Source organism: Dipodomys ordii, unplaced genomic scaffold (assembly GCF_000151885.1).
Source record: "Dipodomys ordii isolate 6190 unplaced genomic scaffold, Dord_2.0 Scaffold6, whole genome shotgun sequence".
Lineage (NCBI taxonomy): Eukaryota > Metazoa > Chordata > Mammalia > Rodentia > Heteromyidae > Dipodomys > Dipodomys ordii.
The window spans coordinates 14,731,982-14,745,932 of record NW_012267222.1 but is presented as its reverse complement, the minus strand read 5'-3'; the positions used below and the strand labels follow the sequence as shown (position 1 = coordinate 14,745,932).

At 52.2% G+C, this 13,951-nt stretch overlaps 1 protein-coding gene across 1 annotated transcript in view; it reads right to left on the bottom strand.

Moving 5' to 3' along the window:
• Nucleotides 1-9,224, bottom strand: part of Lactbl1 (lactamase, beta-like 1) — a 9,984-nt gene extending 760 nt beyond the window's left edge. The window contains exons 1-7 of the mRNA XM_013032470.1: nt 9,111-9,224; nt 8,736-8,871; nt 7,912-8,021; nt 5,128-5,285; nt 3,587-3,825; nt 1,661-1,766; nt 6-180 (exon numbers count right to left, since the gene is read on the bottom strand). Coding sequence (XP_012887924.1) covers nt 6-180; nt 1,661-1,766; nt 3,587-3,825; nt 5,128-5,285; nt 7,912-8,021; nt 8,736-8,871; nt 9,111-9,224 — 1,038 coding nt within the window. The remainder of the gene's footprint in view (nt 1-5; nt 181-1,660; nt 1,767-3,586; nt 3,826-5,127; nt 5,286-7,911; nt 8,022-8,735; nt 8,872-9,110) is intronic.
• Nucleotides 9,225-13,951: the final 4,727 nt, after the last annotated feature.

Genomic DNA, 13,951 nt, shown 5'->3' with positions numbered 1-13,951 from the left:
CTGGCGTAGAAGCCGGCCGCCAGGCGCGCGCGCACCGAGGGCGTCAGCTCGAAGCCCGTGTCCGCCATCCCCAGCGGCTCCAGCACGTTCTCCGCCACCCAGCGCTCGTAGCCGCCCTGCGTCGCGTGGGCCGCCAGTACGTGGGCCAGCAGCGAGAAGGCCAGCGTGCTGTAATGGCACCTGGGGGAGAGGAGCGGGGCGCTGGCGGGGACGTGCGCGCATCTCCCCCCAGAGCCCTTCCCCAGGACCCGGGCCTCGCCAAAGGCGCCCCGCAGATGGACCCGCCCAGAAGGGACTTCAGAGATCACAGGAAGTAACTCTCTCTCCATTCTACATTTGGGGAGACGGGCCCAGAGAGGAGCGGGGGAAATTGCCCCAGGTCACATGACAGGTTGGAGGAGAAACGGGTACGTGGGAAAGTGGAAAAACAGATTTTATCAGCCCTTATCTCATGTGTGTGTGTGTGTGTGTGTGTGCTGATACTAGAGCTTGAACTCAGGGACTGGGCACTGAGTCTGCCAATCAAAGCTGGTGCTCTACCACTTGAGCCACACCTCCGCTTCCAGCTTTTTTGCTGGTTAATTGGAAATAAAGTTTCCTCGGACTGGATGGCTGGCTTCCAACCGCTTCTCAGCGGCCGCTTCTCAGCCCCCTGAGTAGCTAAGATTACGTGTCTAAGCCACCAGTGCCCAGTGGTCCTTACCCTGAAAGATGATTTAATTTATCAAATGGAAAATTAAAAGTCTCACACTGTGGGGAAAGGGGATGATAATGATGATGTAGCTCAAGGATAATGATGATGTAGCGTCTTCTTCCCGTCTGCCAGTCTGTGGCTTTCACAGCTAACAGATAGGAGCAGAGCAGGTGTAGTTTCAGAAGCCTCTAGAAGGCTCAGGAAGGATGCAGATTAACACCCTACAGGATGCTCCTGAACTCTAGGCTACTCTAGGCTAGCCACCTAGTTCTTGCCAGTGAAGAAGGCGAGCCTCCCCAAGGTCTCAGCGAATCAGAGCAGAGCTGGAACAAGCATCAGAGCCTGCAGATGCTCAAGTATTGGCTCTCTCTGCATCACCTGGAGCCTTGTCTTTAAGGGAAGGGGGCTTGAAGGCCAGCCTATGGAGCAGCAGAGGGGAACTTGGAAAAGGGACTGCCAGGTAGCAGACTGGCAAGGAGCCTCTGAAGCAGGGGAGTGCCGGCTGCCCTTTGCCAGCCACACAAGTCAGGGCTCCCAGACTTCTCTGTTCATCTGTCACCCAGTTTTTTTACTCCTGATCTCCTGAGCATCCCATTTTTTTCCATCATAATAAAAAAAATCTGTATTTGTGTATTGATTCACTCTGTCTCCTTTGTCAGAATGAGGAGAGACTTGGTTGAGTGTCTTGTGGGGTGTGTTTGCTGCTGTTCATTAGTGCTTAGCACACTTTGGCAGAGTGGGTGCTTGTGAATGGAAGGAACATGAGACTGCAGCAGAACTGGATCATGACCCCAGCAAGCCCACACCTTGCTGTGTGTTCCCCTAAGGAGGCCTTTGTCCTGTGGCTGCCAGATGGGGTTGTGTTCACAGATTCCCAAGGTCACCCCCACCACCCAGAACTTGCCAAGCAGGCTTGGCTCCTCAGGAATGCCAAAGGTGTGGCGGGGCATTGGACACAGTCCTCACCTGGTTCCTGGGTCAGCCACCAGCACATCATCCTTGAGCAGACTTAAGGCCTCCTGGGTGCTGCCTCTCCACAGCAGTGAAGTGGAGCGCAGCCTTCTGGGGAGCCCTAGGGAAGAGCAGAGGTTGGACCCATGAGGCCTTCCTGACCCAGTCCTGCCAATTCTTGTCCCAGCTTTTGTCTCCTGACACCAGCTTGCTCCTGTCCCACCACCTCATCAGCTATCTTGGCTTCCTATATCTTTATTATTATCATCTAAGTTATTTTAGTAAGTAAATCGTTCACATGATTCAGGATTCTAAGAACACCAAAGGGTGTTCAGTGAATAATTTTCCACTAACCCTTCATTCCAGTCGGTCATTCCTTCCCCCCAAGGCACCTGCTTCGATCTCTTCAGTTCCCATATCTAAGTTAGTGTATATTCATGTACATGTCATTACACATACATGTTGTATATGTGTAAATTGCTATTTTTATGGAGCATACAATATATGCTCTTTTCTATTACTTGATATTTATTTTTTTGTTGGTCATGGGGCTTGAACTCTGGGCCTAGGTGCTGTCCCTCAGCTCAAGGCAAGCACTCTATCACTTGAGCCACAGCACCACTTCCGGTTTTTCTGGTAGTTAATTGGAGAGAAGAGTCTCATGGACTTTCCTGCCTGGGCTAGCTTTGAACTGCAATCCTCAGATTTCAGCCTCCTGAGTAGCTAGGATTACAGGCATGAGCCCAGTGCCCAGCCTCTACTACTTGACTTTTATGTTCAATTATTGATTAGAATAATTGTAGAAAGAGATAATATATGCTTAAGAACATATATATTAAGAGCATATATATTAAGAGCTTTTCTTCTACTTGATACTGCATTCTTCCCCCACAGCAGTACTGAGTTTTGTTTTTGTTGTTGTTGTTGTTGTTTTGGTCCGGTCCTGGGGCCTGAACTCTGGGCCTGGGCTCTGTCCTCAGCTCTTCAGCTCAAGGCTAGGGCTCTACCACTTGAGCCACAGCGCCACCTCTGGCTTTTTTCTTTTTGCGTATGTGGTGCTGAGGAATGGAACCCAGGGCCTCAGGCATGCAAGGCAAGCGCTCTACCACTGAGCCACCTTCCCAGCCCAGTACTGAGTTTTGAAATCAGAGCTTTGTGCTTGTTAGGTGGGTCTTCCACTGCTAAGCACCTAGACTATAATCCTCCTATTTTTTACTTCCCTTTGTAGCTAGAATGACACATACATGCCACCATGCCCAGCTTCTTCCATTTAGATGGAGTTTTGCAGAGTGTTCTGTCTGGGCTGGCCTGGAACATTGATCCTTTTGCTCTTAGCCTTAGAATAAAAGTGTGCCACAGTGCCCAGCTATTGGTTGAGGAGGGGCCTCATAAACTTCTGCATAGCTGGCCTCAACTCACGATGCTCCTGATTTCACCTTCCCAAGTAACTAGGATTACAGACTTAAGCCACTGTTTTCAGTTGTGTGTTTAATTGAAATTAAGAGTCCCTCAGCCCAAAATGGCTTCAAATAGCAAACCTCAGATCTCAGCCTCCTGAGTAACTAGGATTATAGGCATGAGCACCTGGCTACATCTTAAGATTCTCAGGACCCTCTTATTTGGCCCATCATTTCTGTTGCCATCCTTTGTCTGCCTGTTCAGTAGGTTGTTCGCCTCTCGTTGTACTTGTAGATGATCTTTACTTACAGGGGCCATTAGGTCTTCACTATAGTCTTGTCTACATATGTTAATGTTGCTGTCGATGTGACACTCAGATCCTGACCTGTCACCTTGGCTATAACTGCGAACCAATTTCTGCACTGATTTCACCTTGGCTTTTACCTCTGAGATCTTCGAGCCCCAACCCACACCCCAAACCCCACTGGTGGGAAGTAGAGTGGATCAGCAAGCAGAGCAGGGATGGTTAATTCTGGGACCCACCTGAGAGCTGGCTGGCCATCCTCCGGAGGGTGACCGGTGAAGGCCTCGGGACTCGGCCCACCTCTTCCAGCTCTTCCATCAGGCCCTGTGATTCAGGGGCTGATGCTACGCCCAGCGGGTTGTTGATGGTGAAGGTGCTAGCGTAGCGCTCCAGAGGGTCATCCAGGGAGGCCACGAGGCCTTCTTCCCACAGGCGGTACAGCATGAGGACTGGAAAGATCTTGGAGATACTAGAGATCCTGAGCAGGGTTGGGGCACAAAGGGTGCAAGATGACCTGCTGGCCCCGAAGCCCACTCCTGTCCCTGTGTCTCCAGCCTCTAGCCTTCTAGTATTTTAGAAGAGCACCAAATTGGGGGCTGGGAAGGTGGCTCCGTGGGAAAGTGCTTGCTTGCTTCACATGCGTGAGGTCCTGGGTTCCATTTCTCAGCACCACGTAAACAGAAAGAGCCAGAAGTGAAGCTGTGGCTCAAGTGGTAGAGTGCTAGCCTTGAGCTGAAGAGCTGAGAGACAGTGCTCAGGCCCAGAGTTCAAGCTCCACAATCGACAAAATAATAAATACATAAGAAAAGCATCAAATTTACCCCAGTGCACAATCCCCTGCTTCTGTGGGTCTGCTTTTTCCATGTTCAACATGCCAAAGGTGGGGCTGGGTGGTATGGACACCCCTCAGCTCCTACTCCATGCCTGACCCTGCACCAGATCATACCCATTCTGGGGCAGACCTGGGTTGGTTCTGTCCTCTGCCTCTCCTTGGCTGCAGGGCCTTGGGCAAGTTACAAGACCTTCTGTGAGAGCTTCACTGTGTGTGTGCAGAGTGCTGCCAGCACACCGGCAGGTGGTGGGCCTCAGTAGGGATGGCAGAGAGAATTGTGGGCCCACTCCTGGCACCAAGCTGATGCAGCACAAAGGCCAGTTCCTTCCCGCGCCCTGTCACCCTGCAGTGTCTCAGGAACAAATGTACCCACTGCACACATGAGCACCGAGGACCTACAGACAGCTTCCGGGAAGGGAGCTCTGGGTAGCAGGGGACAGCCCATCTGGCTTCCACCTGGGCACTGCCATCAACCCTCAGGGACCTGACATGGGGCAGGAGCTGCCTAGGACCCCTCAGAGGTACCCGGGAGAGGTGGGAAGACCACCAAAACACTTTTAGTTGATGAGGATGGGCTGACAGCTCTCCAGAAGGGATCCCTTCCTGACCACCTGTTACCCGTGTGGTGTGACAGTGGGCACTCACTGGACCTCTCTGGGTCTCAGTCTCCACTTCTATAGAATTCTCTCTTTTTTTGTATCAGAGACAGGAACTCAAACACGTTATCTGACTTTTTCACTCATTGGTTGGTGCTCTACCATTGGAGTCAAGCCTCCAACCCCAAAGGGTTGATTATTACTTTTTTTTTTTTAAGAATTCTCAAGACTTAATTATGGGCCCCAACAGCTTGGAACTCTGCCATGACTCAAGTCTTCCTGCCTCCTGGATCCCTCTTGGCCTGCCATCCTCCTCCCCCCTCCACCAACCCCTAGAGGTTGCCCAGCTGACCGGTACATGGTGTACTCATTGGGGGTCCCAGAACTCGGGTCTGAGCCGTTCTTCCTCCCGAAGTTGCCAGTCCAGAGCACGGTGTCATTGTGGATGACCACTGCAGACATGGCCGCCAGGCCAGGGGCAGACATTGCCTGGCTCAGGAGCTCGTCCACCTTGGGGAGAGAATGTGCAGTGGTAACCCGATGCCCCCTCCCCGCTGGTCATTCTGCTCATGGCCCGTTCCCATGACTGTACTGCACCAGGCACCCTGTGGGCCTCCAGCCCCAAGCTCCCACAGCATACCCCAGGGTCCCTGCTCCCCTCTGCATGGATCCCCTTGAGCCTGTTGGGTACTGGGGCTTCCTAAAGAGGTAGCTTGCTCAATGAGGAGGGAAAGCTTAAAACTACTGATTGAGTCAAACCTTGTCTGCTGCCAAAGAAAAGTTCCCAGAAACCTAGTGAGCCCTGGGTGGAGTGAGGTACTGCATCCAGAGGGCCTCAGGCCCACTTGGAACATGTACTGAAAAAGCCTTATGCTGGCTGAGGTGGTCACATCTGTGTTCCCAGATGTGATTGGTGGGGTGATCTTCATGGGGCTGATGCAGGAGGACCATGAGTTCCAGGTCAGCCTGAGCTACAAAATAAAACTGTCTCAAAAAGCAAAAGCAGAATCAGAATACTAGCCTGGTTTATTTTCAGTGATGAAGAATAAGAGTGATGATGAGAGCTAACACTGAGAATGTTCTAGGCATAGCTGAACACAGTGGCACACGCCTATAATCCCAGTGACTTGAGAGGCTTTGGGGATCAGGAGGATAAAGTTCAAGTCTAGCCTAAACAGTATATTTTGTAATCCCAGCTATGTGGTAAGTTTCAGGTAGGAGGGCTCAAATCACTGCTGGGCCCAGGCAAAAATACAAGTCCCGCTGGGCGCCAGTGGTTCATGCCTATAATCCTAGCTACTCAGGAGACTGAGATCTGAGGATCACGGTTCAAAGCCAGCCCAGGCAGGAAAGTTCATGAGACTCTTATCTCCAATTAACCACCAGAAAACCAGAAGTGGCACTGTGACTCAAGTGGTAAGACACTAGCCTTGAGCTGAAGAGCTGAAGGACAGTGCCCAGGCCCAGAATTCAAGCCCCAGAACTGACAAAAAAAAGTCTCTATCTGAAAAATAACTAAAGCAAAAATGGATTAGGGATGTGACTTAAGTGGTAGAGCACCTGCCTAGCAATGGAAAACCTTGGGTTCAAATCCAATACTGGAAAAGTACCAGCAGGGAAGAAAAGAAAGATTAGAACCCCATGCCCACTGCAGCCCCAATTCATGATCATTTGCCAGATATGTTGCTGGCCAGTTTACTGTTCTGAGCTGAATCTGCTGTCTAGCTTCTACCAGTACTCTCTTCACCTCTCTGAGCCTCAGTTTCCCCCATGCGGACAGGAATTCACAAGGCATGCATGGAGAACAGTAACATGACATGCACCTGGCATGCCTTCAGTAGAAGGCAGCTGGGGCTACTTTTGCTTTTCCTTATTATTATGACCCCTAGATGCACACAGCACCTGCTGCTCCCTGTCCCCAAAGCCTCTCAGGTGTTTGTACACCAGCCCCCATGCACCTCTCAGCCCTCTTCCCATTGGCTATTCATCTACAGTTCCAAGTCTCCCCACCAGGCTGCAGTCATGGACTTCCGAGCACGTCTGGAGATGAGGGACACACATGAGCAGGGTCTGACCATGACGCAGCAGCAGCAGCAGCAGCCTGAAGTGGTACAGGTTGTTCTGGGGAGGTGGAGGGGATGTATGGTGTATGCTCATATTGGAATGAATTCTCCTCTCCCATTTCATCTTTGCCTGCTTTCTGCCTACAGTCACTTAGTCTTCTGCGTGAGCCATGTGCCTTTTCTCTGCCTCTGGGCCTTGGTAAATGCTGTACTGGCTGGAGCAGACCCTTCCATCCCCTGAACTCCACACATGTCTCCTGGGCGACTTCTGCTTGTTCCATCTCAGCCTAAACACCGCTTCCCCACAGTCCTCCTTGACTCCAAGGCCACATCCTAGGCCCTCACAGTCCCCTGAGTTCTACCTATCCTCACTCTTGCCCACTTCCCCTCCTGAATTATTTCTAGAGCCCTACCTGATCTCTCTCTCTCTCTCTCCCTCCCTCTCTCTCTCTCTCTCTCTCTCTCTCTCTCTCTCTCTCTCTCATTGGATGGGGGCCTGAACTCTGGGCCTGGGCACTGTCCCTCAGCTCTTCAGCTTAAGGCTAGCACCCTACCACTTGAGCCATAGTACCACTTCCGGCCTTTTCTGCTTATGTGGTGCTGAGGAATTGAACCCAGGGCCTCATGCATGCAAGGCAAGCACTCTACCACTGAGCCACTTTCCCAGCCCAGGCTAGTAGTTCTTGAAGGTAGGTCATTCCTTCTTCATGCTCTGCCCCTGATGCCAGCATGGAGTGGATGCTCAAGAAATGAATGGATGTGGGCTGGAAAGGTGGCTCAGTGGTAGAGCGCTTGCCTTGCGTGCCTGAGGCCCTGGGTTCGATTCCTCAACACCACATAAGCAAAAAGAAAAAAACCGGAAGTGGTGCTGTGGCTTAAGTGGTAGAGTGCTAGCCTTGAGCTGAAGAGCTGAGGGACAGTGCCCAGGCCCAGAGTTCAGGCCCCACGACTGGACCCCCACCCCCAAAAAAAGAAATTGATGGATGGATGGATGAGGTTGAATACCATTCCAGCCAAGAAGACACGTTCCTTCCCTCTCCCAGGCCTCCCCTGTGCTCCAGCTCATCACTGACCTTCTCCAGAGCCTCCTTCAGCACAGGCAGGGGGTGAGCCAGCGGCACAGGCTCTGGATGCCGAGGACACATGATCGCAGGGGTAGAGGTGGTCTCTGGCTCTGGAGAACCTGGAGGGAACATTCCATGGCAAATAGGGGCAGAGATCTGAGGTTACGTTAGAGAAGGGTGCCAGAGCCATGCCTGGCCAGCAAGTCTGACTAGATCTCGAGATATAAGGACTGACCAGAATGGGCGGGGGGGAGCCCAGCCCTCGCGTTTTCGCCATTCAGGCCTCTCGGTCTCTCCCTGGCTCTCACTTGGCAATACCTTCTGCGACTTGGGGCAGGCTCTGCCCTGTCTGTCTGCCTCTCCTGTCCTCACATGCTTATGTTTTGGGTGGAAAAGTAACCTTGGAGTAGCATGCCTTGGTGCAGGCACAACTTGTTCTGCATCATGGTGGTGGGGCAGTGCATCCCTTTGTCCACAGCAGGGCTGCCACCAGGCCCCAGGGGTTGGAGCCAAGGGTGTGGGCAGGCCAAGCCCCCAGACCTGCTTTCCCCTCTAAGGCCAGTGTGGGGTAGTAAGGGGTGTGGGGACCATCAGAGGAGCTACAGTCCTCCTCAGCCCCACCACCTGTGTGACTCCAGTTACAGTCCTCAGACTCAGGCATCGGAGCCTAGAGAAGCTGTACAAGTGGCCCGATGCACAGTGGGACAGGAGCACAGAGGCGGCCACAGCTCCAGGGCTAAATCTCCGGTCCTCCCTGCTGCCTCCGATTGGTGGCACTTAACACAGAGCAGGACGCAGGGGTCGGGGGCACCGGCAGCGGCGACCGCACTCACCTGCTTGCAGCTTGGGGAGGTGATACTGCCACAGGAAGCAGCCTGTCATGGCCACGGAGAGCAGGAAAAGGAAGCCGCTGCTGGCCGGGAAGATCCATTTCTTGCTAGCTTTCAACAGGCGCAGCTGCCGGCCACCCTGGAGGAACAAGGACCCCAGGCCCAGTCCAGTCCCCCAGGGAGTCAGGGGAGGGAAGGCAGGCTGGGACACACACACACACCCCGCCTGCTTCCTAAACCTCAGATTACACAGATCTCATGAGAACCCCCAGCTCTGAATAAATGCCATACCTGTACCCTTAAGGGCCCTTCTTAGAGCCAGCCCTCCAGCAGCCCGCTCTGGCAGCTACGTGCCCAGTGAGTCACCATTAGACCCACCAAAATCACCTGCAGGAAGCCCTCCCGGCTCTGCTTACCCTCCACCTGGGCACCTGGCACAGTCTGCCAGCTGCACAGGGTGTACTTGGACTGTCCCAAGGGCAGAAGAGCCATGCCCCTGCTGTTACCCTCCCTGACAGAGAGCTCCCGCGCCCGGCACTGGCTCGCTGTCCTAGGCCCTGTTTGCCCTGTTTACAGGTACATGTTGGGGGTCTTATGTGAGTCCAGGGGCCTCCCACCTGCCCCTCCATACTTTTTGTAGCCCCTGCCCTTTCCACTCCTAGGGTCAGTGTTTTTGAGCACCTAGCAGGGCAGCACAAACTCTTAACAGGGTCAGTCTGCCACACTGGTCGTGGCAAGTTTTGGAAAGTTGTCCCATTGGCTGCTGCAGAGAGCAGGGGCAGAAATGGGGCGACCGGGAGAAGGGGCAGAGGTGGAGGGAGGCAGAAGGCTCGGTGGGAAAAGCTTGTGGCCACCCAGCCCTGAGAAAGCCACGTCGAAAGCCTGGACCTTACAGCCAGTAGCCCAGAGACTGAGCTAAGCCCACCGTGGGTGGTTGGGGCTTATTGTTTGTGTTGTTTTGTGTTTTCTGTTAGTACTGAGTTTTGAAATCAGAGCTAGGCAGGTGTTCTGTCACTTAAGTCATGCCCCAGCCTCCTTTTTTTGCTGTTAATTTGTTTTTGTTTTTAATTGTGAAAATATCATACAGAGGGTTACAATTAACATGAGCAAGGTAATGAGTGCATTTCTTATCAAGCATTGTTGCCTCCTCCTTTGTTTCCCCTTCCCATCATTTTCCTTCCCTTCCCATCTCCTCCCTTCCCCCCTCCCCACCCCTTAACTTGTTTTTCAGGTAAGTTCTTGTACTTCTGCCTTGGCCATCCTCAGGTGAAAGTCCCCCTATTCCATTTCCTCAGTAACTGGGAGTACAGGCATGAGTTACTACGCCTAGATAGGGATAAACCTTTTGAAGGGGAGCATCACAGCATCTTGTGATGTATGTCTGTTTATGTTACAGAAGAGACTTGGTAAAGTTAAGTGACTTGCCCAAAGTCACAAAGCTAGTTTTAGAGCTGGGATTTGTTCCCAAAGCCCAGTCTCCCACTACTCAGCTAAACCTCTGGGAGAATGTTAAGGGTTATCAGTTGAACCCTTTCATTTCTAACTGGAGGAGAAAAAAAAAACAGAGGCTACAGGAAGGAAAGGACTTGTCTTAAAAAAACAAAACTGAGCTGTTCATATGTTCTCATGTCTATAGTCCCAGCTCTGCAGGAGGCAGCAATTCTGGTGATTGCAGTTTGAAGCTAACATAGATAGAAAAGCCCAAGAGATACCATCTCCAAAATAACCAGCAAAAAATCTGGGTTGGAGGCATCATTCAAGTGGTAGAATGTCTACCAAGCAAGAAGCCCTGAGTTCAAACCCTAAAGCCAGCAAAATAATCATCATTGTCACTGAGCTTCCTACCTATCATAATGGGCTCAGATGAGGGGTGCAGGTGAGCTGGCCCTGGGTGTGGAGGGGGAAAAGGTGGCACTGAGCAGGAAGCTGGGGGCATCCCAGGCAGAGGTACGGAGGTGTGACAAAGAACCGCTTCTCTGTGCAAATCTGATGAGTGGATATTCAGAGCACTGAACCCTGATCAGGTGAAGGTTCTGGAAGTATTGATGGAGGTGACAAGGAGTGATTTAGAGTGCTACATGGCTACTTCTTGGGACTGGGCCTGACCTGGGTCTTCATTCTCCTCCAGGCCTGGAAGGTGCGGCTCCTTGAGGATTCCAGTTTACACCCCGGGAGACTCTGGGGAGGAGGGGGAAACTGAGTCAGAAGAGTGAAGACAAAAAGGGGTAGGGTAGGCTGGAAAGGAGAGGAGGGGAGAGAGAACTGGCAACAAGAGCTGATGAGGATGGGGGAGGAAGGACCCCTCCCCACCTGCTTCTAAGTCCAAGGCAAGACATCCATGCTCAGAGGCGCCTTCCTGGCTGACCATCCTGATTGCCTAGGACTGCCCTGTTTTAGCACAGCAAGTCCCCACAGTCCCAGGTGGACCAGGAAGGCTGGCCACGGGACCTGTGCCTGCCTTCAACCCCAGCACCGCCCTGCTCCAGTGCAGAAACAACCCTGTCAGGCCACACTTACCCTTCCAGAAGAGTCAAGAACAGACAATCCAGGCTCCACTTGTGCCACTGAAAGCCCTCCTGTATATCAGTCCCTGCGACAAATGACTTCCTGGGCTCTGAGGCCCAGGTACAGAGCTTTATCCAATCTCTCTGGGCTGGCAGATGTGGTGCCTAATTTCCCCCCATGTTAATCCCAAGTGCTCTTTGCGAAGGGGATTAGTGCCTGGGTCCCTGAGCAGCAGGCAAGGGGGCAAATCTGCCAGGCAGCCCTGACACACCATGTGACCCCAGATGCTCTGGGCTGATGGGGTAGGGGGTAGGGATGCTGTTCTCTGCTGAGCCCAGTGTGGACAGGTGACATGGTGGCTGCAGGGTTGGACCCACCCCAGTTCCTCAGTTACTGCTAAGGACCATGGTGTTTGCTTGAATGGACACTGGGTAACCTGGGGTCAGTCCCAGTGCTGTCTCTGCTTTGTGAGCCTGGACCAGCCACTCTCTCTCTTTCTCCTTTCTTTGTTTCCTTCTCTCTTTTTTTTTTTTTTTTGATCATGGGGCTTGAACTCAGGGCATTGTCCCTGAACTCTTCGCTCAAGGCTAGAGCTCTACCACTTTGAGCCACAGTGCCACTTAAGGTTTTCTGGTGGTTAATTGGAGATTAGAATCTCACAGACTTTTCAGGCTGTGAACAGCTATCCTCAGATCTCAGACTCCTGACTAGCTAGAATTACAGGCGTGAGCCACCAGCACTTGGCTTCCTTTAGTTTTTTTTTATGTGAGACTAGTGTTCTACCCTTTTAGCTATAGCTCCACTCCTTGCTATTTGGTGGTTAACTGAAGGTAAGTGTCTCTCAGATCTGTCTTCCCCGGCTTGCTTTGATTCAATCCTCAGATTCCAGCCTCCCAAGTAGCTAGGGTTACAGACACTAGACTCGCCCTGTTTTTTTTTTTGTTTGTTTTGGGTTTTTTTGGGGTCCAGTCGTGGAGCCTGAACTCTGGGCCTAGGCACTATCCCTCAGCTCTTCAGCTCAAGGCTAGCACTCTACCACTTGAGCCACAGCGCTACTTCCGGCTTTTTTCTTTTTGCTTATGTGGTGCTGAGGAATCGAACCCAGGGCCTCATGCATGCAAGGCAAGCGCTCTACCACTGAGCCACCTTCCCAGCCCTCCCTGTTGTTTTTGTGTATAAAATGGGGGTGGTGAGAGCTCGACTAGATAGCAATGGGCTGGGGAGGTAGCTATGTTGTGGACTGCTTGCCTAGCATGTCCAAGGTTCTGTGTTCAATCCCTCGCACCGCACGAAAGCAAACAAAAAGAATGTGATGGCTCATGCCTGTACTTGGGAGGCTGGGGCTAGAGGGTCCATGAGTTCGGAACTAGCATGGGCTACAAAGCAAGACCTTGTCTCATAAGAAAAAGCAGTGGAGAAGGGAGGGAAAAGAAGAAGAGGATAGTGGAAGGGAGAGAGAAAACATTGCAACGTGCTTGTAAAGCAGCAGCCTGGGTGTTAGAACCTTAGGAGGGTGCTTTGAAGCCAAACATCAACATAGAGTCCCTGTGGCAGCCATTAGTTCTTTCTCTGCAGACATTCCAGGATTGCCAATCTTCCATCTTTAGTTGACACAGAAGTTAAAACCTTCCTGCCCCTCACTCAGATCCTTGGGTCAGGCCTCCATAGAGTCCAGGTGTTGCAGTCTGGATGCCACCATTTTCCAAAAGTTCTGTTTTGCTACTGTGTAGTCAAGGTTGAAATGTGGCCGCAGGCCAGGTTCTGTTCTGTCCCAATTTACATGCAAGTCCAGGATGCCCAGCTGTGCATAGGGGAATACTGGTGACTACATGGAGCTATAGCTGCTGAGATGCCAAGCGAGGTGGGGGCTGACAGTCTGTCTCTGAGGTGCTCCTGGGCGATGCCCATGCTGCTCCATGGCCCCTCAGCAACCAAGAGATCTCTTCCTCCTCAGCATCCTTCTCCACAGAGCCTCTCCGGCACTGGTGGTAGGACAAGGCTCAAATTACTCCCTTTCCCTGATACTTCACATACTTGTGGTTGGGTGTGTGGATGGGTGGAGGCAAGCCTTCTGGGCTTTCTGGATCCCCAGGGCGGAAAGTCTGAGAGATTTTTGTCCCAATTTCACCTCACATCGAGTGGCTGAGAGGGGAAATGACTTGCCAAGATCCAAAGCAAGTTTAGCCACGGCAACAGAGCTGGGATCCAGCTCTTTTCCATTGGTGAGCAGGGACGCTTGATTGCTCACAGGGGGCTGAGCAGCTCCCAGGGCACAGACAGGGCTTGCGCCCCACCGCATACTCTAGCCTTTGTTCTGCACAGCAGTCCCACAGAGCAGGTTCCCTTTCACAGCCCAGGAAGCTGATCCTTGGAGGAGCAAGGTCCCCAGGAAGTGGTAAGATGAGAATGAGACTCCAACATGTGAGGTCTCAAAGCTAAGCTAGATACCTGGATCAGGTAATCCACTCCAGAGGCCCACAGGGCGTCCTCTAGCTGCTGCTGTCTGAGAGGTCCTCCTTTATGTTGGCTCTAGCACCAGATGCAAGTTTTGTGTGTGTGTGTGTGTGTGTGTGTGTGTGTGTGTGTGTGTGTGTGTCCTGGCACTTGAACTGAGGGCTTGGGTGCTGTTTCTGAGATTTTTTTTTTCCTCAAGGCTAGCACTCTACTACTTGAGCTGCAGCGCCACTTCTGGCTTTTTTGGATCTCAGCCTCCT